We start from the raw sequence: 25,975 nt of genomic DNA, 5'->3' as shown, positions 1-25,975 counted from the left end.
CTGCTCCGTGATCCCCCGGCCGCCCGGAAGCTTCTTCTTGCGTGTGTATATGTGTGTTTTGGCCCCTTTCTGCGCTCTGCGCCTCCTCCCATCCGAGATAACACACAAGAAAAAAAAAACGAACCAAACGGTTCCTTTTTCTTTACTTACCCCCCCGGGGGCACCCGGCGCTTTGCACATGCCGAGGTGCTCCGACCCTCTGCCGCCCAATAACCAAGCCTGCAATCATCCCGATGACCAGTCAAACAGATGGCGGGGGAGGGTGTTTCTGGCTGCCTTTCAGTTTTATTTCTCTATTTTATTTCTGTTTCATTTCTGCCGTCCTAACATGAGCTAGTAAAAGTCACCCATTCGCCCGTGTAATTCACATGCTTCCCATTGGACCGACCGACTGGTCAAGCTCGTCCGCCGTCTGATGGCAACGCTGTTACCCACATGAAAATACCAAAAGAATAATGAATAAATAAAAAAAAAATCGACTAAATTCAGATCTAACAAATCTCCAAATCCCCAAACAAACATTTCTTTTCTGTTTCGTTTAAATCTACCACTGGTTGGCCTATCTGTTGTTGCAATTTAAGTACTCACCTTTCACCCATTAAAATTGCCCAAGTTTACTTCTTGAGCTTGGCTGGGTCTGGGATGGCGCCGCTGCGCACCCGTTGCTCCAACTGCTTCTTGTCCGCAAAGCTCCCATAGCACTCCAAGTACTCTTGCGGAAGAAACTCGGCGATGGCGGGACCAATGTTCTCGGCCGTCTTGTAGTAGGCGTCGTCGTCCAGCGTCCCGGGCCACCGGTCCATCCCGGCCGGGTAGAAGCCGGCATACTCCCAGTCAATGAGCGCCTTGACCTGCAGCGTCTCCCTGTCCATCATGATGTTGTGGGCGGCCAGGTCTCCGTGCTGGAACACGTACTCGGCCGTCGGCAGGGGCAGGGTTCGGAAAGCCGTCTTGCCCTGCCAGGGGACCGTGACGTCGGTGCTCAACCAGCGGGGCGGCATCACGAAGCCGTCAATCCCCCGCTCCCTGGATTTTAAAGAAGCCAGCTGGGGCAAGACATTCTCTGTGATGAAGCGAAGCGCGTTCGAGTATGCTTGGCCGACACATGTCTGGCAAGACTTGGCCTCTGTATGCCGCTGGCCCTCGGGCTGGAGACAGCCTGCATCGGTGATGTCGCACAGTTGAATACCATCAATCTTCTCCGTGACTAGATATCTCCGACCATCTGAGTGAATTCCGTGGTCGACCAGACGCGGAATGGGAATCGTTGTTCGCTCGGAGAGGAGCTCCAGCGCCTTGGCCTCGTTTGTAATACGCTCATGATTCCTGTTGACGAGATTGTCTTGTTAGCTGCATGATTTCCCGAGCGTCAAGAAAGATTTTCAAGTCAACTTACCAAGAACGGAACCAGACAAAGGGGGTACCGTCAAGTCGGGTGTCTGCAAAGCCGAGTTTCGACGTCTTCTTGAACGTCGTTGCCGTAAACTCGTATTCAACGTCGTTTGTTTCGTAGCTTGCCAAGACTTCAGCAGGCATTTTTGGAGACTTGATATAGACCAAGGTGTATATAGGATTCTGTCGAGTTTAGCCGAAACAGCTGTTTGTATTCGGGCAAGGATGTGAGTATACCAGTGTAAAGCTGATGTGTATTGGAACCTGAGTAAACAAGGCCGGATCGCAAAGAAGCAGCGGAAGCCTGCTTCTTATTTACCTACCTGAGCTCAAAGAACTCACCGCCCCAAAGATTGCATTGACTGACTGACGTCGGATGCAGTCATTGAGGAGAAAAGTGGAATGTCTCGCACCAGCGCAGTGCTTGTGTAACTTGAACGGCGCGCGTCGAGACTGTGTACTGCCTGCAGTCGGAGGCAGGCTCTGCGCGGCCATCACCTTGAGCCTATTCGTATAACAGTACGTGCAACATGTCTTTGTAGCTATCAAACTAGGGCCAAGATTTGTTCAAGGCCATTAAAGATTGCTCACACTGTGGACGTTGTCACAAGTACCCAATGCACAGACCAACAATGCCCCAACTTGGGCAAAGTGAGAGAGCGGCCATGGCAACTACAGTGCAGGTACGTGGAATGCATATTTTTTATGAAAGAAATAGTGTATTGAAACCATTCCCATCCAATCCATCTAACCCAGCTAAAAATTGTGCGCCTGATCACCCAATGTAACTCCTTGCCCCATCATGCTTGGCTGGCCTTGAGGACACTCGACAGTGACGATCTGCTGTCCACGTTGCCCTGAATACTGATCGGCTAATTCGTACCAAAGCATGAATGCAGACCAATAGTCTCCTATTCATTGCCTCTGATGTCACGACCACACTTCAGGCAAATCACCACAGACTTGGTAACTGTCGCCTTGCACGACGAGCATTTGATGAGCTCGGTATTGGAGTTGACCATTTCGGGGGCTGATTTGCAGAGTTAGAAGACGATTTCCATCCAGACAACGATTCAATAACTCACAGGTGGTGAACTGCATCGTGGCGTTTAAATTGTCGTAGGAGCTGTGAGCGGGTTGACTTGTCGTGGTAGCTTGGCTTGAGCTGTCTTGTCTTGCAGAGGTAGTCTGATGGTGATGGACCAATTCTCCAACCTCCAGGACATCTTGATGGTTAAATAGTTGAACTGATACTATAACAACGGCATAGTACAGCCTTTGCGCAACCTAGTCAAGTTGATCAACCGCATTTCAAGGTGTACAAAAGTTACAGGACGAACTGAGCCACTGACAGGATTCTTTATTTAAGCGCTCGGGAGGACAGTGACAGTAGGGGCTGCGCAGCCTTGTCATGGGCTTCTTACCCGTGGAAGACTGTTCGAAACGATGTGATGCTAAGAATACACCTATTTTGGGGAGATTGAGTGACGAGTTTGTCGATATCGGCTACGAGGGTGTCACCATGGACTGGGATTATGGGACGCAAAGCTGCCTCCTTCAGAACCCACAGCTAAGTGTTTGCTTCTTCTTTTAAAAAAAAGAACGAAGATTCGTCATTCAGTCTGGAATACGGTCATCGTTTCCTACTTTGTTCTTTGGACACTCTGTCTCTTGTCGCTTTCTCCTCGAAACTTGCCAAGTATGCAGCCATAAGCCGTGCCCTCTACCGCTGAGACAGTGACGGTGATGTTGAGCACTTTTGCCTCACCAAGCAATGGGGTTTATTGGTGAGATACATTACATATAGACCTAGTCCTACACAAACTGCCGGCCGTTGGGTGTCAACATCATACTGCAACTGGTGTTACCTCTCTGCGTAGGGTGGTGCTCAGCGTCATGATGGGACAGATACTCTTGCCTGACCATTGAACGCGAAAAGTAAAAGAAAAAAGAAAAAAGAGAAAAGAAAAAAAAATTGCACTTGGATCAATCGAGATCCTTCAACGATACCCAAGACTACGGAATACTAATACAAAGCCATACTGCTTCACGCTTCACTCGCTTCAGCACAGGCGAGCAGACCAAAGGCAAGCAGACCCAAGGCAAGCAGACCAAAGGCAAGCAGACCCAAGGCAAGCAGACCAAAGGCAAGCTGACCAGGACTGGATGGGCGTCATTTTAGATCCACCATGGCCGGTCTGTTGTACAATGGCCTTGTGTGCTTTTCACAATACAAGACGGTACAAGACGACCAATCAGGCAACAAAGCACGAGGGAGGGTACACAGTTTCGAGGGCCAAGGATCAATCATCCTTGGGAAGACGGAACTGCCGGCTTGGGCTCGATGAGAAGTTTCGACCTTTCGATGATAATAAACAAGAATCAAGAATAGGTGCCACAGCTTCCCTTGCCCCCTCCTTCCCCCCCGGGAAAGATAAAACTCAGATGATTAATACACCCTGCGTCATCGCGAAACTTCCCTGCCTTGCCCCCCCCAAAAGGCCTCCCATCGCCCGGCTACCCCAAGCTGCACACACACACACACACACACACACACACACACACACACGCTGCGTTGGGTCTGGAACCTTGGAGGGGCGGCGGCGACGCCTTCCGTGTCAAGAAAACATGATTCAAAGCAAAGGCTCGTTGGGGCGCTGATCATTGTGGGCGAATTGAACAAAACAGCCAAAAGTTTTCCGTTATAGCCCCATCCCACCACCAAATAACAAAAAAAAAAAAGAAAAAAAAGTTTGGGCATGTATTGTTGGGGTGGCGCCGAGGCGTGCGATGCTGGTTCCCCCCCCATCGTCATCTTTCTTTCCGTCCTGTCTGCGCGCGCCTCTCTCTCTCCATGGGCCACTTACACCATCCACCCAACCCTTCTTCTTCCGCGCGCGCGCGCAACGACCAACAAACCCCCCTTTTCCTTCCTTCCCCTTCCGTCAACGACAAGACGGGGACGGGTGTAACGGAAACTGGACATTGGTTCAAGGCGGCAAGGATTAGATAAAGAAAACTAGCCCCCCTCCCCCCGCCCTTCCAGACAAGTTAAAGAAGAAAGTTGACGTGCTTGTGTGAAAGAGAGAGAGGGAGGGGGGGGGGGGGGCCACATTAGACACATTTGCCTCAAACCCCTGCCCAGTTAGCCTCGCCTCTCGCCCTTTTTACCCACGCTCTGACACTGTTGCATGTGCGTTCCTGAAACCCGTAGATCGATTCTGCGACGCTGGGTGTCCACAACTTGTCGTTAGCTGCCGCAGCCGCAAGCCATACAGGCATTTTTCCTGACAACGGGCTTCCTCTCTTGAGCCTGTCGCAACGCCCGCACGTCGAGAGACAAGGAGAGATCGGTGGCTGGAGGCTTTTCTCTTGTCATGCTGGTCTAGCTAGTTAGTCAGGTAAGTTTACTGTACGTCAATCGTCGAGTCTTGGCCAACATGCTCCTTGGTCGTGGCTCTGGCGTAGAATCCCGGCCCATCTCGTGGCGTCGTGGCGCGTCTTAATAAGGAATACACCTTTTATTTTCCTTGCTTCTTTTTTTCTTGCCTTTTGCCTCTATTGCCACCGTCTATAATGCTCATTGCTGATACCCGTCCTCTCCCTCTAGTTGCCCGGTACCGCGGCTTGGGTTCCCTCAAAGACTCACTTGACTGCCTCTACGGGGCCTTCGTCTCCTCCGTCGCCTCGCTCACTGTTATCCCAACATGAGTCTGCCCAAGCCCCCTGTCAACTGCCAAACGCCGTCCATGACTTGCTCGCGGGATCCGGCCCGCTAGCGCATACAGGGCCGTCTCAAGTCGCAGGCCGGTGGTTTGACGTCGGAGTGGTGCCATCCAAATATTGCAGGTGGCATAACCTCACTTGCCTCCTGTGCCCGCTGACTGATACCTTCCCCCCCCACCCTTCCAAGGCCCTGAACACATGCATTCTTTCGACTCTCCTGCGCATCGCTGTGAGGCCTCACACGCCGAAGAGCTGCGAGTATGAGGTGGGACAGCCGAAGCCAGGGCCATTGATGCCTAGCCCCCCCCCCCCCCCCCCCCCCTAGTCTGCATCTCGAGCAGTTGTCGTCCGACTAACGTGCAGATTCCTTCCCCTCTGCCACTCTCGGAATCGACGTTCCCCGTCGGTGCTTTGCAGGTTTAGATCCCCCAAGGCCCCCAATGACTAGACTGTTACAGAAATGATGCAGGCCGTAGCCGACCTCGCCTAAAACTCTCTTATTCATAATACATCCTGCTCTTCACTCGCGTTTTACTTCTTGTCTGCTCTTTCTTCCTCTTTCCCCGAGTTCGCCTTCTCCTCGCTGAATATTCGGATTGGGCGCCCAACTCACAGTATTGCACAACTTGATATCATTTCACAATTCCACAGCATTGACCGAGTATACCTGTCTGTGATGCATCTGCTCGGTCATTCTGCATCATAGCCGGCCAAACCAGGGAGGCTTCCTCCGCTCAAGCAACGCATCATGCCTTCTTCCGATATCAAACAAGTCGCCTCCGAGCAGTCCGCCAGACCGGCCCGGCCATTTCCGGAATGGACTCAAGAAGACGACAGCGACGTTGAAATTGCCTCCGTCGCCGAGAAGCAGCGGGTGCGCTTCCGGGCTGCCAGCGTCGCCGGCCGACAGAGACACAAGGCACCCCTGCGTGAACTGCCGGCTACCCTGACCCGCAAGGACATCAGCCAAGAGGCCCACGAGATCCGCGCCATCCTCCAAGGCCGGAAGCTTGGTGATGTCGCCAGAGGGTTCGGCGCGGCAACATCAAGCCTGGCCCGCGGTGTAGGCTCGGCCGTGGGCGCTGTCGCGGAAGGTATCGGCCACTCGGGCAGTGCTGCGGCATCTGCCTTTGCAAAGGGCGAAGGGCTCGCCGGCGCAGCCAGCGCCGCCGCAGGATCAGTTTCCAATGGGATAGCCAAAGGCGTCAGCGCCGAAGCCAGTGCTGTCAGTGATGCCGAAAGCAGCGTTTCCAGCGCCATTTCAAGCATTTTCAGCAGCGAGAGCGAGTCGTCTGAGAACGAGAGCAAAACCAAAACTAAGAAGAAGGAAGAAACCCCCAAAACGCAAGAACCCTCGTCCACAATCGAGACAACCGAGACCCCGCAAGTGACAAGTACGTCGATGATGCCTCCGCGGCCGCCACCACCAGCAATTAAGACAAGCCTACCGCCACCCAAGACTACCGAAAACGCATTTGATAATATACCGCCCCCAAAGGCAGAGCAACCGTCGTCCAAGTCGTCTGATGGGCAGTCTTCTACCGACTCACCATCTAAAACCTCGGTAAGTAGACCCCACCTTCTCTAATCTGTGTACCTGCGCACCCAGCTAACACTCGGTAGTATGAGTCCCCTCCCAAAAGCTCAGACAGCCCTTCACCTACATCGACAGAAGGAGATCAGAAGATCTCTCTCAGCGTCCTTGTCCCTGGTGCAACCGTGTCTAGCGAGAGTGGTACCCGTCTAATACTGACGCCTGTCTTGACAAGCTCCCTTCCTGGCATCACGTCTGGTGCCAAAAAAGTCACAACCGGTATCAATAATGGCACTACGATGCCATTTGCCATGGTGCCAGGCCCTACCACGATGTCTACAAGCGTTGCCACGAAATCCAACTCTGCGCCCGGAGGTAGGCCATCCACAATCAATCCCACGAGGCCAGAGCTCGATAGAGATGGTAGCAATGCTTCACGTAGCGGACTGAGCACCGGCGGCCAAGACGCCTTGATCTCAATTGGCGTACTAGGTATGTGCCACTACGCATCACCGGGGGAGGCCGGTCGTTTTGCTAACAGTAGTACCCGACAGTCGCTGTTTGCTCATTTTTCGCCATTGGCTACTACTTCTGGCGAAAAGGAAAGAAACGAATGGACTCTGATCATGGCGGCTCATTCCGCGCCATGATCAAGCCGCAGCTCGATGCAGCAAAACGAGGTGTTGCAAATGTTGCCAGTAGGATCCCTTACATCCGCGACAGGTTCTACAACAAGAGCTGGAATAATCTCGACGATTCCTATGGCGGCAGATTCACGGAGAAGCGATTGAGCTCGTCCACTTCAGCCTCAGTTGGTCCTCTCCCGACTACGAAGGAAAGTTCTAGACTCGACCCGATCAAGGTGCAAACTACCTTTGAGCAGAGGAGCTCATTTAACCCCCAGCTCAGGGGTACTTCTGCGGTTGGGGGTACGGTATCGTCTGCCGGTGTCTCGACGATGGGCGTCTCTGCGCTCGGCATTTCTTCTGTAGGAGACATCACTGTGCCAGCAGCGGCCATAGGACGGTCGGCAGAGTCGGGCAACCTCGTGGCGGCACCTGGCTCAAACTCAAATCCTCTGGGGCTGTCGCCGTTTGCAGACCCAAGTGACCGGGAAGCCCAACCTCCAAGGGGCATGGCATCCCAGTCCAGACAGCTCGCGGGATCCAACCACGACGCCAAACCATCCCTGTCCTCCATCACTCCCCAGTATAACCTGACGCTACTGTCCGCCATGGGGACGCGCCGCATGAGCGAAGCCTCGTCCCTGTCCTCGGGGTTCGGTGACGGCGACATCGTCGTGCCGTCCAAGCAGATGCGCAAGTCCACCAGGACCAGCAAACTGCACAACGTCACCAACAGCGCCGACGTGGAGCGCAACCGCCAGAGCACGGCCACCACCGTCGCCGACGGCGGGTCCACGCGCCGAGACACGGTGTACACGGAGGCGTCCGAGGACTCGCCGCCGCGCTTCCGCACCGTCAGCTCGTGGGTCCGCCAGCAGTCGGTCCGCGTGAAGCGCGAGAAGCAGCGCGAGCAGGCCGCCGCCGACGAGTCGGGCACGCCGCCTCCCGTGCCGCCGATCCCCCCGGAGCAGGAGTTCCGCCTCATGATGCCGGACGGCGAGGTGCCCCGGCGCGTGGAGGATACAAACGCCGACGGGGCCGACTGGAGCTCCCAGACTCAGAGCATTCTCAGCAGGGCTGGCGGCGGGACGATTGGCGCGGCTCGCTGATGCCCAAAGCGTGTGTACTATCTATCTATGCAAAGAAACTAGAAAAATCCACCACATGGCAAGGGAAAGCAACCCTTGAAGCCGTGTTGTGGTGATTGGCGCAAAATACTCTTGAGATTTTTCCATGTAATTTTATGTTAGCTATCAGTCTTTAAAAACTTTTCATAGAGCTAGCCAGTCTGGAATACATGCGTGTAACGAATATCTTTCAAGTCGCCTATTCCTTGACGTTGCAATCTTTTGCACATTTTTTTTTATTATTTTGCGGGAAACATTTCCCAGAAACCAATCTCCATCTACTTTTGCGTCAGCACGGTAATATCTTGCGGCTTCACGGATATGAAGAGTGAAACAAACCCTTGTCCCGTGGATGAAGATCTTGACCAGCTCCTCGATTCTCGCGGGCGAACAGTCACGAATATTTTTCTCGATGAGATCTACCGCCCCGTGTTAGATTTGGGATTTCTAAGCGGCCCTTTTTACCCGTGAAGGGCCCGCCCCCATGAAGGGAGCCAATACGGAACAGGGAAAAAAGAAAAGAAAATCAAATAAAAAACATTCACACGACGCAGCCAATCCTGGGGCATGCAGTGTCACCGGCGACTCGAGCAATCAAGCGGGTTTGCCCCCCCCCGTGGAAAGGTGGGGAGGGGAGGTGGAAGGACAACGTACCGGATCCTAGACGCACAGCCTCGACGTAGTCTGCCGCACCATAGTTTTCTATCCACGGCCAGTACGTGTTGGCGTGCTGCTCGCGGACCGTGGCCGGGTGGGCGGCGAGCATCTGCGCGACGGCGCCGTAGCCCAGCAGGCACGGGGCGAGGGCCATCTGCAGCGCGAGCCAGTCCTCCGACTGGCCGACGTCGAGGACAAAACGGGTGTAGGCGGTGCAGGCTGCATGTGCGAAGCGTTAGTTATTCCGTGATATTGGATATGGGGAGGGGGGGGGGGGGGGGGGGGGCGGCAGCGTACCTTGCAGTTCCTCCGTGGCTTGGATTTCTGGCTCAGAGATGCCAAAACTCTTGCAGTAGTTGATGTGAAGGTCCATCTCGCGGACGATGTGGCCGACAATGTCATTGGACTAGAGAACAGAGAAAAAAAAAGGGACAAACATGAGCAGATGGAGACTCTTGGCAATGTGAAGAATACGGGACGCACTCGCTGGATGTCGGCTATGTTCTTGGTCTTGTAAGCCGCCAACGCATTGGCACGCGCAAAGTGCACCTAATAAACATTGCCCGCGTCAGCTCCGAGAGATCAGGAAATTTCGCCAACAGCGAGACTCGTCGTACCAGGTACAGGTAGTCTTGGATGATGTAGCCCTTGAAAGACTCGAGGGGCAGGGTCCCGTTGCCCAGGGCCATGACGAAAGGGTGATGGACAAACTCCTTCCACACGGGCTGAACATCGGGCCGCTCGAGGAGGTATTCGATAAAGTAGCCGCTTTTTTTTTTCAAATGGTCAGTCGGGGAGAAGAAAAAAAAGAAAAGAAAGCGATCCAGCAGAAAACCTCCTCGCTCCGATTTTCGTTGGCGTGCAGAGATGGGGGTTTTGACATACGGTGAAAACGGCAGCGCGTAGGACGAGTGAAAATGGTTCAGCGGCCCGTTGCCGCTGCCGAGTTGCGGTGCCGTCTGGATGCCTGCCGCAATGTATCGACATGCGGCTCGCACCGCCGAGGGCATGTCCCTGCCCTTTGCCAGGTTCGCCGCGATGGCCGCTGCGAGGAAGACGAGACCCGTTAGCAAATGTCGCGCCACCTTGAAAGAAAAAAGAAGAAAAGCCTGCAAACCCCCACCCTCCGAAGAATCTTCTCCTTCCTCCTCCTCCTCTTCTACTTCTTCTTCTTCTTCTTCGGCGGCGGCGTCCGGTCCATCAAAAACTTACACGCCAGCGAGCACCCGGTACCGTGAGTGCTCGTGCTCGTCTGAAACGGGCTCTGCACCCGGACGACCTCGCCCGCGGGCCCGACCAGCACGTCCACCACCACGGCCGCGTCCTCGTCATTTCCCGTGCCGCCGCTGCTGCTGCCGCCTTCCGGGATGGCCGTCATGTCGGCCGCCGAGCGAAACGGCACGTGGCCGCCCTTGACGAGCACCCACCGCGGGCCGAGCCCGGCGCGGATCGTCTGCGCCAGCGCCTCGAGCTCGTCGACGGTGCGCACCTCGGGGCTCGGCAGGCCGTTCTCCGCCAGCAGCAGCCTGGCCTCGGGGATGTTGGGCGTCAGCAGCGTGGTGCGTCCGAGCAGGCGCGACGAGAGGTGCTTGATGGCCTCGTGCGGGAGGAGCTGCGCGCCCGACGTCGAAACCATGACCTGTTTTGGATTTTGATATACATTGGTCCTTGGTTAGCGGCAATCTTGGCCGAGCGAGCGGTCATGAAAAGAGGAAACAAAGCGCCTTGTATATGGGGGGGGGGGGGGATGAAGCTGCGAGAAAAGGAAGAAAACACGTACAGGGTCAACGACAACCGTCGCGAGGTTGTGCTTCTCAATCTTGTCTGACAGGACGTCAATCGTCTCTACGGATCCCAGCATGCCTGCATTGTTTCGTCGACGCAAGCAAGCGCCATCAGCACATATTCCGTCGTCTTGTTTTGCGTTTTTCGTTTTTAAGTCCAGTGAAACTCACCCGTCTTGACCACATCCACGCCAATGTCCTCTACCACGGCATCAATCTGCCTCGCGACAAAGTCGGCCGGCACGACGTGCACGCCCGTGACGCCCTTTGTGTTCTGCACCGTGAGCGCCGTCGTCGCCGTCATGGCGTAGCACCGGTGCGCCGCGAGGACTTTCTGGTCCGCCTCCAGGCCGCTGCATAGTATTTTGGTCAATTCAGAATCTTGTTTTTGGCACGAGCGTCAAGTTTGAAAAATAATAATCAAGAAAAAAGCAGCAGAAAAGGAATGACAAAGGTGAAGAGAGAGAGAGAGAGAGAGCAGTAAGCAAGCAGGCTCCGTTTGACTTACGCCCCGCCAGAAGGGTCGGAGCCGGCGACGACCAACACCCTGCCCTGAACCATTGCAAAGGGTCGGAATGGTAGGAGCAACCGAAATTAGAAAGCGGCAAGCCGGTAATAGAGGTTTGCAATGCTATTCACAGAAATGGCAAAAGCTTGACAATGAAGTTTACGTAGCCAAACCCATCATTGACGCTATATTTCACTCAACGGATACAGTGGGGCCGCATGACGGTTGGCCTCGGAGCGCGGCATTCTGACAACACGCTTCTCACGACGAGTTCCTGCTACTGAACAACAGGTGATTCAGCCGGTACATGTGTAGACTTTTTGAGAGATTGCGGTATACAGCAATGTGGTTTTCATGACATGTGCTTGGCAGTGTACGACAAGGGACCCAGAAGATGTATATAATATATATATATAACCTACACAATTCAACAGTACAGAAATGGACCCGAGCTTGAAAAGATAGACTGAATGTTCTGAAGAATACCTCCACCGTGGTTCCCCAATTCGCAGTCTCGTTTCCCGAAATGCCATATTTCGAATGGCCTTTGAGCTGCTCTCGTTTCCTGCCCTCTTCAATGTTTTTGCACCTGACGCCATGCTGTGCCGACAGGATGGAAAATGACAAAATAACAATACAACGACACACACACCAAAGAAGAAGAAGAAGAAAAAGATAACAAAAAAAGGTTGAAATCAATACAAAAGCGAGAGTGTGCGAGTTCGCGCCGGGACAATGCAGCACATCAAAAAGGCCTACCGCCCCAAGTTAAGCGGCGGTGGCAACATACTGGTTCGTAGATACTCGGTGGGCTCGCTCAAGCTGCGCTGTCTCTCCGTCCGGTTGTCATCGCTGTTGAGGCTGTTGCCGCTGGAATGGCCCCCATCCGCCTCCTGGTCATCCTCCTTGTCGCTCTCGTTCGCCTGCCGAGACCGTTGGCGCTGCTGCTCGTCTTTCTGCGCGCGTTTCGAAATGACTTCGTCTTCGTCCGACTCCTCCTCGCTGCTCTCGTCCGAATCGTCATCGTCCGACTCCTCAAAGACAATCTGGCGCATCACGTTCTTGTCAAACAGATCAATCACCATCCTGCGCACGCCGAGGCGATAGTGATTCCATTCCATCAAGGCCATGACGTATTTGAAAAAGTCGGTGCTGCGGAATGCCGATGGCTTGCGCTGCTTAAGCTTTTGTAGCTCCGTCACGGCCCTCTTATAAAGGACGGTGTTGCCAAGGTCTACGAGAAGCTCGACAATGCGCGCGTTGACTTCTTCATCGGTTACGAGAGGGGACGCTTCGGCGTTTTCTTTTGACGGCGTCGAGGCTTTCACAGGAGGTGGTTCGCGGATTGTCCGTTGCGAAGGGGGTAGTGAGATGGATGACGCTCCGATGTGGCGCCATGGCTTTAGAGATAGAAGCTTGCCGAGATCAGATGGAATGCAGTATCCGAGTGAGTTGCCCAGTGGCGTTGTACTCGCATCCCATCCGTGTTCTGACAGAATCTCCAAGCCGTGCGTGGAGCGAGAGATTAGTCCGAGCACAAAGAATGCTGTCCCTCGAAGACTCATGACTTCATGAGACTCGGCGATGCGGACTATCTGTTCAACCACGTCGGTAGCTTCCAAAAACGGCGCGCCGAGCTCCATACAGCCGACATTGCCTACTGCCCACATGCAGCCCTTAACCTTGGTGATGAGCTCGGGGTCTTCCGCCTGCATCCCGTGATCGCGAATCGTGGTCGCGAACTCGTCAAAGTGGCCCTTGTCTCGCAGCAATTTACAACCTTCCTTGGTTCTCGTAAGCTCTCGGTAGAAGTGAGGTGGTACGTGGTTGTCCTGGAAGTCTGCGCCTGAATCGGCTTCGTCAAACATTGTGGATTGTTGTCCTTGTTCGTCAGTGTCAACCAAGAACGACTTGGCAAGGGATGCCTCGATCACGCTGACGTATGTATCGTTTCTGCCCAAGAACCAGTCATCCATCTCGTTACTAATGTAGTCGAGGCCGTCCAGATAGTGGTACCCAATTGAGGTGGAGAGGAAACGTAGAAGCAGTGGCGCGCCAATCTCGCCAAGGTGGTCCAACGCTGGTCTGCATTCAACAACGTACTCCAGGTACGTCTTTCGATTGCACGCCTTTTCCAAGATCTTGACCGCGGCCGCGCACACGTCGATTTCGGGGTCATATAGTTGTGTCGACAGAAGCTGAATGGCCCATCGGGAGTCGCTGACGTCTCCCAACGCATTTGTAGCGACTGGACGACGAAGGGTGCACTTGCGCAGCACGTCGGTTGCGTAAATTCTGATGTCTTTAGTTCCGGCGGTAAGAGCCTTTGCGAGCAGCACACGATGATGCCCTTGCAGTGTATAATCGAAATTGGTAAGCAGGAGCTTGATCAGATCAGGACGCTGCTTCAGGTCGACAATGTGGTACATCATGTTGAACATCTTCCATCGCTCTAGAAGCATCACACCCTTGGGATCGCCAGTCAAGACACCAAGCATGGCAAAGTAGCCGTTGCAAAGTGTATCAGTGAGACGATCTTTGGCGAACAGTGGGAACTGCGCGGTGAGCCCACTTGTCGGGTCGCATTGGGCAAGGCATTCTGCAATTTGGCGCACCAGCTTGCTGTCGGCCAGCATGTTGACGCCCTCGTTGGATTGCAGCAGCGCGTGCATCAGGGCGCAGCCAGCCTGAACATATTTTTGGGTGTTGCGTGTATTTTTGATCTCTGCAAACTTGTATTTGAACGGCCGATAGAAGCTCATGATTCGCTTCATCCATTTGGATGCTCTCACGGCTTCCTCGAGCCGCTTGCCATTTTGCAGCGGGCCGCTAATAATCTTCATTATGATGCCCCAGTCCCATTTCGCATAGTTGGAGCTGTTGAGCACGCCAGAGTCAATCAGTAACTGGCGAAAGGTCGTGTCGTCAAAAATAAGAGCATTATTCGCTCGGGGTTGGCCTTCCAACGCGGCCAAATCGATCATGCTGTCGCTGGAAGGAAGAGTGCCAGCCATGGTCTCGGATGGCGCACTTCTGTACAGTGTCTTGCTGACGCTGCTAATCTGGTAGACAATACTGGATGCGACAAAATGCTGGTCGTTGGTGAAATCGGTGGCGGCCTTGAAAAGCTCGGGCAGCAGTTGAAGCTCGGCGCTCCAAGACGGAGGCAACAGCCGACTGGCGAGCTTCAGGACCTCGGAGAGCAGTAGCGATATTTTGCGCTTCACCATGGGGTCTTCTTCTGTCTGCGCAATCTGCAACAAGCTGTGCAATAGTCCGGCCTTGATGAGAACAGCTAGAATAAGAGCGGTGTAATGATCGACAAAGTTTTGCTCGCTTCCGTCCTCCTCCATGTACGGCGACGGTCTTTCTTTCCCATCGCCCGATTTCAGGTTGACAACGCGGCCATAGGTAGTCAATCGACGACCAGCGAGGAAGGACGTCGCCCAAGCAGGAGGCTTGATTCGCAGAATCGAGAAGAGGAGGTTGAGTACAGTTTCCCGTACGTGTTCGTTGGGGAGAAGCATGCTATAGATGAGAGATCGAATGGGTCGAAAGTCGTACATGGTGAGGGTCATGATACCCGACCATGACCTCAAGGCAACGGAGATGGCACGACAGCTTTGCTTTAGAATAATCTCGTTTGTGCCTAGCGGATCGGTAAATGCGGTGAAGAGGGCATCCAGACCGTAGCTGGGCTGAAGGTATCTGCGCTTCTGCGGGGTATCAAGAAGAAACAGAAAGACGGCGGTCAAGCTTTCAGATGCCTTGTATGAGCCCTCGGAGAGTGCATCCGACAAGGGGCCCAGACCACCCGAGGCAATCAACAGGGGAGGGTCTCGAACAAGGATCTCGGCCAAGGTTTCGATGCAAATGGGACGCAAGCGATCTATGTTCTGATCGTGGGCTGGGGCCGTTGCGCGTCGATCGTCGCCTTGCTCGGCGACGGCCACAATCGTCCTGACAACAGCTCTGGATACTTCCTTGACACCATCCTTGACGTCGAGAAAGGCCCTGACGAATTTGAGAGCCTGCTCGCGCTCAACGTCGGCCTTGCGGTAGTTGTTGAGCGAGCGGACGACGAGGAAATCGGTGTTGAGGCTTCGGATCTTTTGAAGCGAGGCCAGGTCGGAAACGGCGTATCGTGTGACGCGGTAGCCCGCCGCCACGACCTCGCGGCTTTCACTGAGAAGCATCATCTGCATGCGCATGCCAAAGATGGACCACACCAAGTCGTACTTGATGGCGGGATGTCTCTTGAACAGGCCTACAAGCTGATTGGCGCGGCTGACGTAGTACTCGGGCATCATGCCCTCGACCTCGAGAGCCTGTAGCAATTCGGCCAGGGCAAAAGAGGGACTCTCGGTCGCTTCATCAATGTCGGATTCGCCGGCGATGGATTTGGTAGGACTTTGGTTGGACGGGGCGGCGACGGGCGCGGAGCTGTCCTGGGTCCATGTTCGGGTCGGGGTGGCGGGTCGGGTGCGCTGGTGCTGGGTATCTGATATCTTGCGGCGTAGTTCGCGGATGCGGATGTTGCTGGCGCTCAGCTCGGCTTCGACTCGCAGGCGCTGGTCCCTAGTCTGCTTGGCCTTTTTGACGTTGAGGGCCTCGAGCATGTTCTCGCTGCCCTCCTTGATCTTCATCTCGCGGGTGAGCTTGTCCTTGAGCTGCAGCAACTGTTGCTCGGCGGCGTAGTCGGGTGCCTCTTCCAAGACCTTGTCCATGATGCCTCCGCCTCCACCGCCTCCACCGCCAGCGTACATGGAGCCGACATCGAGCCTGCTACCCGCGCGACTGGACATCATCTGGCTCCGGAGCTCGGAGCTGAAGCTACCAGGACCGGCGGTCGGATTGAGACTGCTGCCGCGGGGGCCAAAGGACATGACCGACGTGGAGAGGTTCCGCGCAGAGGCTGCGTTGGCGGCGCCGCCATTGGGCGGCTGGAGGCCGGAGGAGCCTTCACGGTCGAAGCTGGAGCGGCCGTTGTGCGGCTGAGGGGCCTGGCCAGGACCGCCTTTCTGGCCCGGCTCGGAGGAATTGGCGAGCATGGCGACGAGGTCTTGCCCACCGGTTGGGACGGGGCCCTCTGGTGGGCGCGCTGCATCCGTGGATTAGCTATGCCACGGTGCTTCGCAGGCCTGAGGGGGCGTCGCGGAGAGGAGTGTGGGAATCGACGGGTTATCGCGTGGTGTGCCACATCCGATGCAGCTCGCGGAGTGTGGCTGGTTTGGGGCAGAGTGGACGACCCGGAGGAGGTGATGATGCAATGTATCTGCACGCGAGGGCCCCCTGACGTTGAAGTTGATGTCGAGCCGGGAGGGGGAACTGGAGGGCAACGACGAGGCTTTGGAGAGGAGATGGTTTGTTGGTAGCGAGATGCAGGATTACAGGCAAGACAAGACTACCTAGTCGTGGCTATGCGGGGCGCGCAAGGCAGCCAAAAGCAAGCAACGCCAAGTTTAGAAGCCGCGGGAGCGTGCTGCGTCAACTGCACAGGTCAAGGGGCTGAGCTTGGGTTGGGAAAAAAATTGAACGGTTGTAGAGAAGATTGAGGCAAAGCAATTTCAGAGTAGAAAGAGTACCTTCTTGTTCGCTGCACCCTCCTCCCAATTCCTGTCTCGGTACGGAGTAGATGGAGCAGAAGCAGGAAATATTGGGCCTTGACAGGTTCGCTCACGGGCGTTCATACTCGAAGGCTGGAGCCTCACAGGGGCTGGGAAAAAAATCAAGAAAATGCTTGAGGCGCGTACTGATACGTATGGTTCTTGATTCACATGCCCTTCGTGACGGCGATGTGTCCTTGACGGTTGGGGAAGCTGTGAGTGCTCCAGGGTCGTCATGGTGGACCTAGTACCTGGAAATGTCGAGGTGGACACGGAAACAAGTCGACAGGCTGTGATGCTTGATTGATCCATGGCAGAGGTCGGCTACAAGTGAGCTTGTGTATGTCATTTTTCTTCATTTTTCTTCTCTTCTCTTGTTTTGCTGGACTCTGGAGCACAAGATTGGTTCCCGTTGGCGACTTTGGCGCTGGTAAAGACTTGGCATTTGAATGACGGCCTAGACTGTTCATTTCGAACCTTTTACCGGCCTGATGTTGTCAAGGCTCGAATTTTGACATGGCTCGCACAAGGCCGCAATACACTTGGAGCGGGTGAGATGAGATGAGATGAGGCTGCGTGCCTGATCTGACTACAAGTCTATCAGTAAGTAAGGAGTGACATCTCTCCTTCGCTCGGCACCGCGCGCCATCAGGTATCCGGCCGGCGCCATGGCACCCTTGCATCCCGATGGGAAGAAAAGGACAGAAGAAAAAAAAATGACACCACATCATATCATTGAATGGGTCACAAATCCTAAAAGGAGGACCGTTCAATCCAGCGCGGCCCAGTTACTAATGGTGGGAAGATGTCGGCTCTCGCGTTCTTTGCAAGACGTTGCCAAACCCATGGGCTGCTTAAACCCAAAAAGGACCAGGGATTTAAAAAAAAAATAAAAAAAAGGCGCGGCCCAAAGCCATCTTTACTTTTCCCCCATTGGCAGTGCCCATCCATCCATCCATGGAGCCGAGCGACCACCGCTCCCGCCTGTGGCACTGGATTTCGGCGGGTTCCGACTCCCCCTGCCCGCCCAGGACCAGGACCAAGTCAAGCTGGCAGGCTGGTTGCCAGGATTCGCCCCATCTGACAGCGCCGGAGAGTAGGAGCCTTTCCCCCCTCTCTCGCGCTCTCTCTCTCAGTTCTCTTTCTTCCTTCTTATTAGCGTCGTAGTAATAGTGGACAAGGTCACCCCCGCGCCGGTGTGTGCGCGCGCGCAGAGAGATCTTGCATGGGGAGGAGGAGGGGGGAACTGGCCGAGCTGGCTCCCGGGGACATCTCCGAACCATTTCACGTTTACATTTTGCATAAATAGTTTTGCTGTCCCGACTTCCAATCCTCTGACGGTTTATTCCAATTCTTCAATCTGTGCCGGCAAATTTTTATTAGAGTTGAATTCCAAAACATTGATTCCCCCGGTGTACTGTTTTCCTAGTACACAGCCAAGCACCGCCACGTCGCAGCCGTTGCAAACACACCCAAATCCTTATCGCAAGCCAAAGCTACGGAGACATCCGACGAACAGCAGCCAAGGTTTACATTAGCAAAGGCCATCGGATCCGGACCTCTTAGCTTCAGGCCTTTTTCTTTCTATCAATACAACCAAAGCTTCTTCTACTAGTTGCGAGCAAAAAAAACCCGTCGTTGTATTTCCCTTCTCTCTCTCTCTCCTCTTTCATTCCTCTTCATCTCTACCCTTTTTTTCGCCTCGGTTGCACCAAGCAAACAAACAAACCAACAAACCGGCTTTCCTGTTGCGTTCCAAAGACGTCTTCTTGGACGCCAACTTGTAACCCGACTACCTACCTACCTAACCCTCCCGAACAAAATAAAATAAAACCACCGACAAAAGACTACAAGCAAAAACAAACAACCTCGAAACAAAGATGCCTTCCGTCACAGCCGCCCGCTACGGCAAGGACAATGTCCGCCTGTTCAAGACGCACCGGGACCCCAAGACGGGCGTGCACACGGTGACGGAGACGGTGGTGACGGTGCTCCTCGAGGGCGACATTGAGACGTCGTACACGCGCGCCGACAACTCGGTCGTCGTCGCCACCGACTCGATGAAGAACACCGTCTTCGTCCTGGCCAAGCAGCACCCCGTCACGCCGCCGGAGCTCTTCGCCGCGACGCTCGGCGCCCACTTTGTCGAGACGTACAGCCACATCCACGTCGCAAATATCCGCATCGTCACGGCCCGCTGGGTGCGCATGCGCGTCGACGGCGCGCCGCACCCGCACAGCTTCGTCAAGGAGGGCGAGGAGAAGCGGACGGTGACGGCCCGCGTGGCGCGCCGCGGCGGCGGCGGCGGCAGCGGCCTCGGCATCGCCCTCAACAGCGGCATCGCCGACCTGACCGTCCTCAAGAGCACCGGCTCCGCCTTCCACGGCTTCCTCCGCGACGAATTCACCACCCTGCCCGAGACCTGGGACCGCATCATGTCCACCGACGTCGACGCCAGCTGGGACTGGGCCGTCTTCCCGGACCTCGCCGCCGTCCGCGCCGCCGTCCCCAAGTTTGACCGCGCCCACGACGCCGCCCGCGAAATCACCTTTCGCCGCTTCGCCAACGACAACAGCGCCAGCGTCCAGGCTACCATGTACAAAATGTCCGACGACATCCTCAAGGCCGTCCCCGAGGTCACAAAGGTCTACTACTCCCTGCCCAACAAGCACTACTTTGAGCTCGGTATGTCTACATTCCAATTCAACACCCCCCCTCCCATCTAAAGACATGGAAAGGCTAACCCTTGTTGAAAAAAAAAATTAGACTTGAGCTGGCACAAGGGCATCAAGAACACGGGCAAGGATGCCGAAGTCTATGTGCCCCAGAGCAACCCCAACGGTCTCATCAAGGTCGAGGTTTCTCGCGATGGCCCTTCCTCAAAGCTGTAAATTAGAAACGACGCATCACCTCGAGATGGCACATCTTTCTTTCTTTCCTTTTTTCTTGCCCTTTTTTCTACATGTTTGGTACTTTCCTCCCTCACAACTAGCATTTGTGCCCCTTTCCCTCACCAGCGTCCGAAATTCATTGTCGCATCTACTGGATATATACATGAAATACTACTGTGAAACGATTACTGTCTACTTGGCCTGTGATTGTTTACAAAGTTGCTTAGCAATCTTGTTTTCTTTTTGGACACGAGAGACTGATTTACTCTGATCTGAGGATTCGAGAGGTGAGATTGGGCCATTTTCCCTTGATGTGGAAGCTATCGCAGCCCTTCGAAGACTCTTGTCCGGTCAACTGCAGACATTGCCACCTAGATGGCTGACGACAACAACCGGCTCAGCCTCAAGAGTGGTTTTAGAACTCGTCCAGGGTAGGAAGTACAGGTAATACATGAGAACGCGGTTGTCAATTGGACTTTGCTGGTCGGGGCCACGATTGACGGAGTTTCACATTTTGGCCGTACCTTTTTTTTTCTTTCCTTTTCAACGGAGGTCGGATTGGCCAAGGCTCCATGGCCCAAGTGATTGTCAGATCAGGACGAAGCAAAAGTATTGCCGCAATGCATAGCCATTGGTAAGTGTTTGTGGCAATATTGCCACTTTTCTATATAGTATACAAATAGTACATGATGCATCAAAAAGTCTTCTCCCCGCCCCCGGTGTTGGCCTCCCGCGCGCAGAGACCACCACCAAACTACGCGGCCCCTCATAACCTCTCCTTGTCGGCGTCGCGTATGCGCTCGACGACGGCCTCCCAACCGCGCTGGCCGACGGGGACGCCGCCGAAGCGGACGAGGTTGTCGGCGTAGGGGTGGGCGGCGCCCTCAAAGGCCTTGAGGCGGGCGAGGCGCTTGTCGCGGAGCCTGTTCTTGGGGAGCATGCCGCTGACGGCCTTGCGCAGGACCTCGGCGCCGCCGTGCTTGTCCATGAGGGCGTCCATGGTGACGGCGCGCAGGCTGCCGGGGCGGGTGTTGTGGCGGTAGTACGTCTTGCGCCACTTCTTGTGGCCCGTCGTGTGCAGCGCGGCGCAGTCCGTCACCACGACGTAGTCGCCGCAGTCGGTCGACGGGTCAAAGGTCGGCTTGTGCTTGCCCATGAGAAGGACGGCGATGCGCGACGCCAGCCGGCCGAGGGAGGGGGGCGTGATGTCGTCGGCGTCGGCGTTGATGGTGGTTGGTGGTGTGTTTGTGGTCGCGCTCGCGGTATTGGTGGTGGTGGTGGTGGTGGATGAGGAGGCAGAGGTAGCAGCAGCAGAAGCAGCAGCCACGGCCGCCTTTTTCGTCGTGAGCACTGGGTGAGGAGCTTTGGCTGATATTTGATGCCATACTCGCGAGTAGGCTAGTCGAGTCTACAGTCATTCCGGGTCAGCGGGTGCGGTTTCGACTGCATCGCATTCGTTCGGATGCGTCGATCAAGGATCGCCCTGGACGGCCAGGAGACGACAGACTTACCATGCCAATTGTTTGTGACATGGTGCTAGGATCGGCCTCGATGCGAGGTCAATTCTGGCCGTTGATGATGTCCACGCCGGATTATCCAACACCAGGGCAGATATGAGAGCTCCGTCTGTGTCGTGCTCGTTGTTGACGCCGTTGAATCGCCTGGTCGCCGAGATATCGCCAGTGGCACACGAGCCTCAAAACTTTGGCCCCGTCTCTGCGAAAAAAAGTTGGCTGACTAACCAAGCGAGCAGTCAGGTACAGGCAGAGTCACCTGATGCGCGCGCGAGCGAAAGGAGGACCCCCAAATGCCTCGGACGCCAGCGCTGATGAATGCGCCGCGGGTAGCTTTTGGGGGGCTTTCAGCGAGTAACGGGGACCATCTTTTAGTGGTTCACAGCAATAAGTCCGCTAAATGGCACCGACACAAGCCCTGTAATAGAAGTAATTAGGCAGGTACTCGGCCTTCCGAATAGAGGGGAAGCCTCTCCCGATTTCAAACGTAGTGTATCTTCAAGCATTGGATTTCAAAGCAAGTTAAAAAAAAAAGAACATAGAAAAAATGCCCCTCCCCCGCCGCTATATGCCGCTATCAACGTGATGCCGCCATCAAAAACCAACTCGCTCACACAAGTGTGCTTCCTATGCTCAAGTCTGGCACTTCAAAGACCCCAGCCGCTGCTTCTGTCATCTGTCTGATTGCTGGCTGTTATTCCCATCCATCACTATAGTAATCAAAGACGTCATACAGTAGCACACTCACACGCTGGTGAGACTGCTCCTAGTGAGTTTTGTTCTGCCCGCCCAAAACTCACAACTTGGCCGCCGCCGGGCGCGCCGCGCGATAACGGAACTGACGGCGAGGTCCATGATGTACAGAAACTCCAAGCACCATGACTGCAAACCATACTTTTCAGGTGAGCCTTTACCAAGAACATTCTTTTCATCTGACTTCTTCGCACCGGGGAATTTTTTTTCTTAAGATCTCCATTCCCTCCTCTTCCCCTCACCCCGAAACAACAAACCCCCGTCCCGACCCTGCATTCTTCTGTTTCTCATTCTATACTGCCTCGGTTACAAAAACTTAAACTGATGAAACGGACCAAAACCCGCGCATCCCAAACTCACAGACCCTCTTTGCCGTGCCGCTCTCCTGCGAAGGCTGTGTCAAGTCGGTTTCGGATGCGCTCTATCGCCTCGGGGGCATCACCAAAGTCGAGGGCAACGTCCAGGATCAGTTGGTAGCGGTCAAAGGTTCCGGTACGTTTCACCATCACCATCACCATCACCACCACCGGCCCGCCCATCCCAGCCAAGCCTTCGAGAACCGGATGAAAACGTTCAGCACACTCGCACACACACACACACACCACACACGCGTATGGACATGCGCACACATTCTGTAGCTGACGCCTATCATCTCCCCCAAACCTGCAGCGGCTCCGTCCAAGATTGTCGAAGCGATTCAAGATACCGGAAGAGATGCTATCCTGCGCGGATCAGGATCCTCAAACAGTAGGTTGCAACCTGCCCGCTCTCCCTCGCACCCCCTGCTTCCCGAACACTCTCGTATTCGGCGCCTGTGACAGTTTAGTTGCAGGAGAGGGAAAAGAAAGAAGGAGCAAAAGAAAAACAGTGATCAGCATGCTAACAAGGGCACCTCCTACAGGCGCGGCAGTAAGCATCCTCGAGAGCTTTGCCGAGACGGCCCACCAGCAGCAGCACCAGCAGCAGCAGGCCGACGACCCTGGTCGTGAGGTTCGTGGCCTCGCGCGCATGGTGGAAGTCGGTTCGGGAAGGACGCTGGTTGATCTGACCGTTCGGGGAGTCTCGCCAGGCACGTACCGCGCCACCATCCGCCAGTATGGTGATCTCAAGGACGGTGCTGCGTCAACGGGCCCCGTGTGGACGCAGCAGCAGCAGCAGCAGCAGCAGCAGACGGAAGCAAACCAGCCCAAGGGCCTCCTCGGCGTCGTCGAGGTCGGCAACGACGGCCGCGGCTCCGTCTTTGTGGTCCGCGAGTTCTACATCTGGGAGGTCATCGGCCACGCCATGGTCCTGACCAAACAGCCCGAGGAACGGCAGCAGCTCAGCAACGACGCGGATACCGTTGTCGGCGTCATCGCCAGGAGCTCGGGCATGTGGGACAACGACAAGACGGTGTGCTCCTGCACGGGAAAGACCCTGTGGGAGGAGCGCAAGGACGAGGTCGCCAAGGGCATGCTATAGAAATCGGGACCTGGTCCGCCCCGGCTACGACGTTTGTACAGTAGGTGTGTTTGCACAGCATGGCGTTGAAGGGGGTTGAGGGGGGAGGGGTGACGATGAGAGAGACATTCGTGTAGCGCTGAAAGGAAAATTCGAGAGAGAGCGATAGAGCGAGAGACATGATGAAACATGTTCAGACGATCGGACTGAGTACGGGAGCGATAAGCAATCTGACGGCCAGCATACAGCTAGCCGACATGGATCCAAGATTCAAGGTTGAAACCATTCGTCTGAGCTTTTTCTTTTCCTCTTCGCGCATCTCGAGCTGTAACAGAGCCGAACACAATTTGTTCCACATGAAGCAAGTTCCAACCCTAGTTTCATGCCACTCAATAATCTCTGCACCTAGCAATCTTCGTTTACCCGAAAAGAAGAATGACTAGCCGAGATGTACTGGTGCATGGCCCAATGAGTGACCGCCAAAGCTTGCGAGACAGTCGGCGCAGGCCCAGATTCGATCTCGACGTCCAACTCGGGCGCCAATCTGTGCTCTCATCAACGTCGCTAGAGTCTTTACCCTGACCGGAAAAATGATGCCATTGATGCTAGTCAGCTTCACCACATCACCAGGCATCCATGCCTCGCTGTCGCGGGCGGCCTTTGCTTAACCTGTCGGCTTTCCCCCGGCTCCCAACGATTGGCTGTCTGAACGGCTTGGATCTTATCTGTGAAAGGCGTTTCAATAGTCTTTTGCGGAAGGTGACCGAAGAAACAATGCATGAGATTATGAAAACGGGACCAATAGTAATCACAAGTAGCAGCCTCACGTTGCACAAGGACGACGCTACAGTTGACTGTACACAGTAAGTAGCGCCAATACATTTAGAGCAACTGGACAGAGCAATTGTGGTGAACTCTCGTATATGCGCCATCTTCGGTCAGAAAAGACCCCTCGACTGTAAAAAAGACCGCCCTAGTTCAATCAATGCGTAAGAACTGTTTTACACTGCAATCGGAATGCAGCAAGGCGAATGTGACCAATGCGCTCCCGATGGCATTGACCGAGGCCAGAACGGAGGGAGTCGGTTCCAAGGCGAGCGCAGCCCTGCGCCGCGAGAGTGCTCGAGCCACACAGTCAGGCACGCGAGACATTCTCATCTCGGCCGGCCGGCGTGTTACCACCTCAAAGGACCATCTCGGCCGGGTGACGTACTACCACTTCCCAATTCATGTCCCCACGAGGCCCAAGCTTGATTGTCGTACAAGGTGTCACTGGAGCGTACAAAGATGTACATCGCCATCGCTCGAAATACCAACCGCCCCTGTATTTTGGCATCCTTCTCTTTGGACTCGGGCTCTGAATTCTAGAGCCAAGTCTTGGCCTCAGCGGCCAGACCCGTTGCGGGCCGTTTTCAGTCACCGCCTGGGCTCGGCGCCTAATTGCTCGTGGTTACTGGATGCCAGAGCAACAAGAGGGCGCCGTTTTGGCGTCGCCATTCTCGAAGGATATTTTTGGCAAATAAGCAATGCAATGTGACGAAACGATGCGCTCTCTCCAAGTGCCTCATCACATGGCAAGAGCCTGCCCGATGACGCTCTGGCTGGCGGTCGAGGAAAATGCGGCTCCTCAGCCTAAAGATAGAAACGTTAGCTGCTTCTTTAGTTCAGCGGCAGTGACGAGCCGTGAGAATTGCGCGCATCCGGTTGGTAACGTTTGAAGCCTTGCCATGGCAAACTAATAAAGGATGACAGCTGCAGCATCTTTGGCAGGGGCGCAGGTTGATGCCTGGCCGAATGTAAATGCAAGTTCTGCAGAGCAACTGCAGGATTTGACCGGGGCCCTGATGTAATTGTGCATGTCCTAGTACGCATCTTGACGTACGGATCAAGTATACGTGCGAGGTAAAATTACCAATGCCCGCCAGACGTGTGATTGTATACTTGGTACAAAGAGCAGAAATCTTGCTTCCAGAGGCAAGGATGACGGCCTACATACAAAAAGTCGCAGAAACGAGACGGCAACTAGGCTAGAAGTGGGTGTGAATGCCGAACAAGGGTTCGTCGAGATGTTACAGGGGTCCAGTTGAGCGCTTGCGCTCGACCAATGAGCAGCCAGAAGTGCTTGTTCCTGTAACCTCCTGCGTCCCAAGATAGCAACACGCTAACGGTATTGAATACTAGAACGTGGCAACAAGCCCCCAGAATCCGTGGCGTTCTGTCATGTACGGATTAACTTACTACTGGTAAGTAGGACGGCCACCGTCAGCCTTCAGGTTCGTGGGTTGCCCTGTTGCCAAGCATGGTGCCCGGCAGTATGTAGGTATCTGTCTGAGATGAAGGCCGGCTGCTGAATCAGACAGCAGGCGTAAATATGAAGATTTTTGAAATTCAGGGCGGCCAAGCGGATATGATTTGAG

At 54.7% G+C, this 25,975-nt stretch overlaps 7 protein-coding genes across 7 annotated transcripts; 3 read left to right on the top strand and 4 right to left on the bottom strand.

Annotated features, from left to right (window-relative positions):
* Nucleotides 1-614: 614 nt before the first annotated feature.
* On the bottom strand, nucleotides 615-1,536 carry V2A60_006032 (uncharacterized protein; the record flags this gene model as incomplete). The annotated part of the gene is made up of 2 exons (XM_083257330.1): nucleotides 615-1,326; nucleotides 1,397-1,536. 2 exons carry the CDS (start codon nucleotides 1,534-1,536, stop codon nucleotides 615-617), a joined length of 852 nt encoding a protein of 283 aa, XP_083113456.1.
* Nucleotides 1,537-5,866: 4,330 nt separating this feature from the next.
* Nucleotides 5,867-8,387, top strand: V2A60_006031 (uncharacterized protein; the record flags this gene model as incomplete). Its single annotated transcript, XM_083257329.1, has 3 exons — nucleotides 5,867-6,682; nucleotides 6,742-7,144; nucleotides 7,207-8,387. The coding sequence occupies 3 exons, from the start codon at nucleotides 5,867-5,869 to the stop codon at nucleotides 8,385-8,387; spliced, it is 2,400 nt and encodes a 799-aa protein (XP_083113455.1).
* A 257-nt stretch (nucleotides 8,388-8,644) lies between these two features.
* Nucleotides 8,645-11,407, bottom strand: V2A60_006030 (uncharacterized protein; the record flags this gene model as incomplete). The annotated part of the gene is made up of 11 exons (XM_083257328.1): nucleotides 8,645-8,683; nucleotides 8,745-8,824; nucleotides 9,060-9,281; nucleotides 9,360-9,468; nucleotides 9,546-9,611; nucleotides 9,680-9,830; nucleotides 9,948-10,107; nucleotides 10,275-10,701; nucleotides 10,843-10,925; nucleotides 11,018-11,199; nucleotides 11,355-11,407. The coding sequence occupies 11 exons, from the start codon at nucleotides 11,405-11,407 to the stop codon at nucleotides 8,645-8,647; spliced, it is 1,572 nt and encodes a 523-aa protein (XP_083113454.1).
* Nucleotides 11,408-12,109: 702 nt separating this feature from the next.
* V2A60_006029 (RICTOR family protein) lies at nucleotides 12,110-16,405 on the bottom strand (the record flags this gene model as incomplete). Its single annotated transcript, XM_083257327.1, has 1 exon — nucleotides 12,110-16,405. The coding sequence occupies one exon, from the start codon at nucleotides 16,403-16,405 to the stop codon at nucleotides 12,110-12,112; it is 4,296 nt and encodes a 1,431-aa protein (XP_083113453.1).
* A 2,435-nt stretch (nucleotides 16,406-18,840) lies between these two features.
* V2A60_006028 (urate oxidase) lies at nucleotides 18,841-19,851 on the top strand (the record flags this gene model as incomplete). Its single annotated transcript, XM_083257326.1, has 2 exons — nucleotides 18,841-19,645; nucleotides 19,727-19,851. 2 exons carry the CDS (start codon nucleotides 18,841-18,843, stop codon nucleotides 19,849-19,851), a joined length of 930 nt encoding a protein of 309 aa, XP_083113452.1.
* A 766-nt stretch (nucleotides 19,852-20,617) lies between these two features.
* V2A60_006027 (mitochondrial 54S ribosomal protein uL13m) lies at nucleotides 20,618-21,383 on the bottom strand (the record flags this gene model as incomplete). Its single annotated transcript, XM_083257325.1, has 2 exons — nucleotides 20,618-21,259; nucleotides 21,363-21,383. The coding sequence occupies 2 exons, from the start codon at nucleotides 21,381-21,383 to the stop codon at nucleotides 20,618-20,620; spliced, it is 663 nt and encodes a 220-aa protein (XP_083113451.1).
* An 860-nt stretch (nucleotides 21,384-22,243) lies between these two features.
* Nucleotides 22,244-23,579, top strand: V2A60_006026 (copper chaperone CCS1; the record flags this gene model as incomplete). The annotated part of the gene is made up of 4 exons (XM_083257324.1): nucleotides 22,244-22,267; nucleotides 22,481-22,610; nucleotides 22,788-22,865; nucleotides 23,020-23,579. The coding sequence occupies 4 exons, from the start codon at nucleotides 22,244-22,246 to the stop codon at nucleotides 23,577-23,579; spliced, it is 792 nt and encodes a 263-aa protein (XP_083113450.1).
* Nucleotides 23,580-25,975: the final 2,396 nt, after the last annotated feature.

The sequence above is a fragment of the Cordyceps javanica genome, chromosome 4 (assembly GCF_051103115.1).
Source record: "Cordyceps javanica chromosome 4, complete sequence".
NCBI classification, from domain to species: Eukaryota; Fungi; Ascomycota; class Sordariomycetes; order Hypocreales; family Cordycipitaceae; genus Cordyceps; species Cordyceps javanica.
This window is presented reverse-complemented; position numbering and strand designations above follow the sequence as displayed.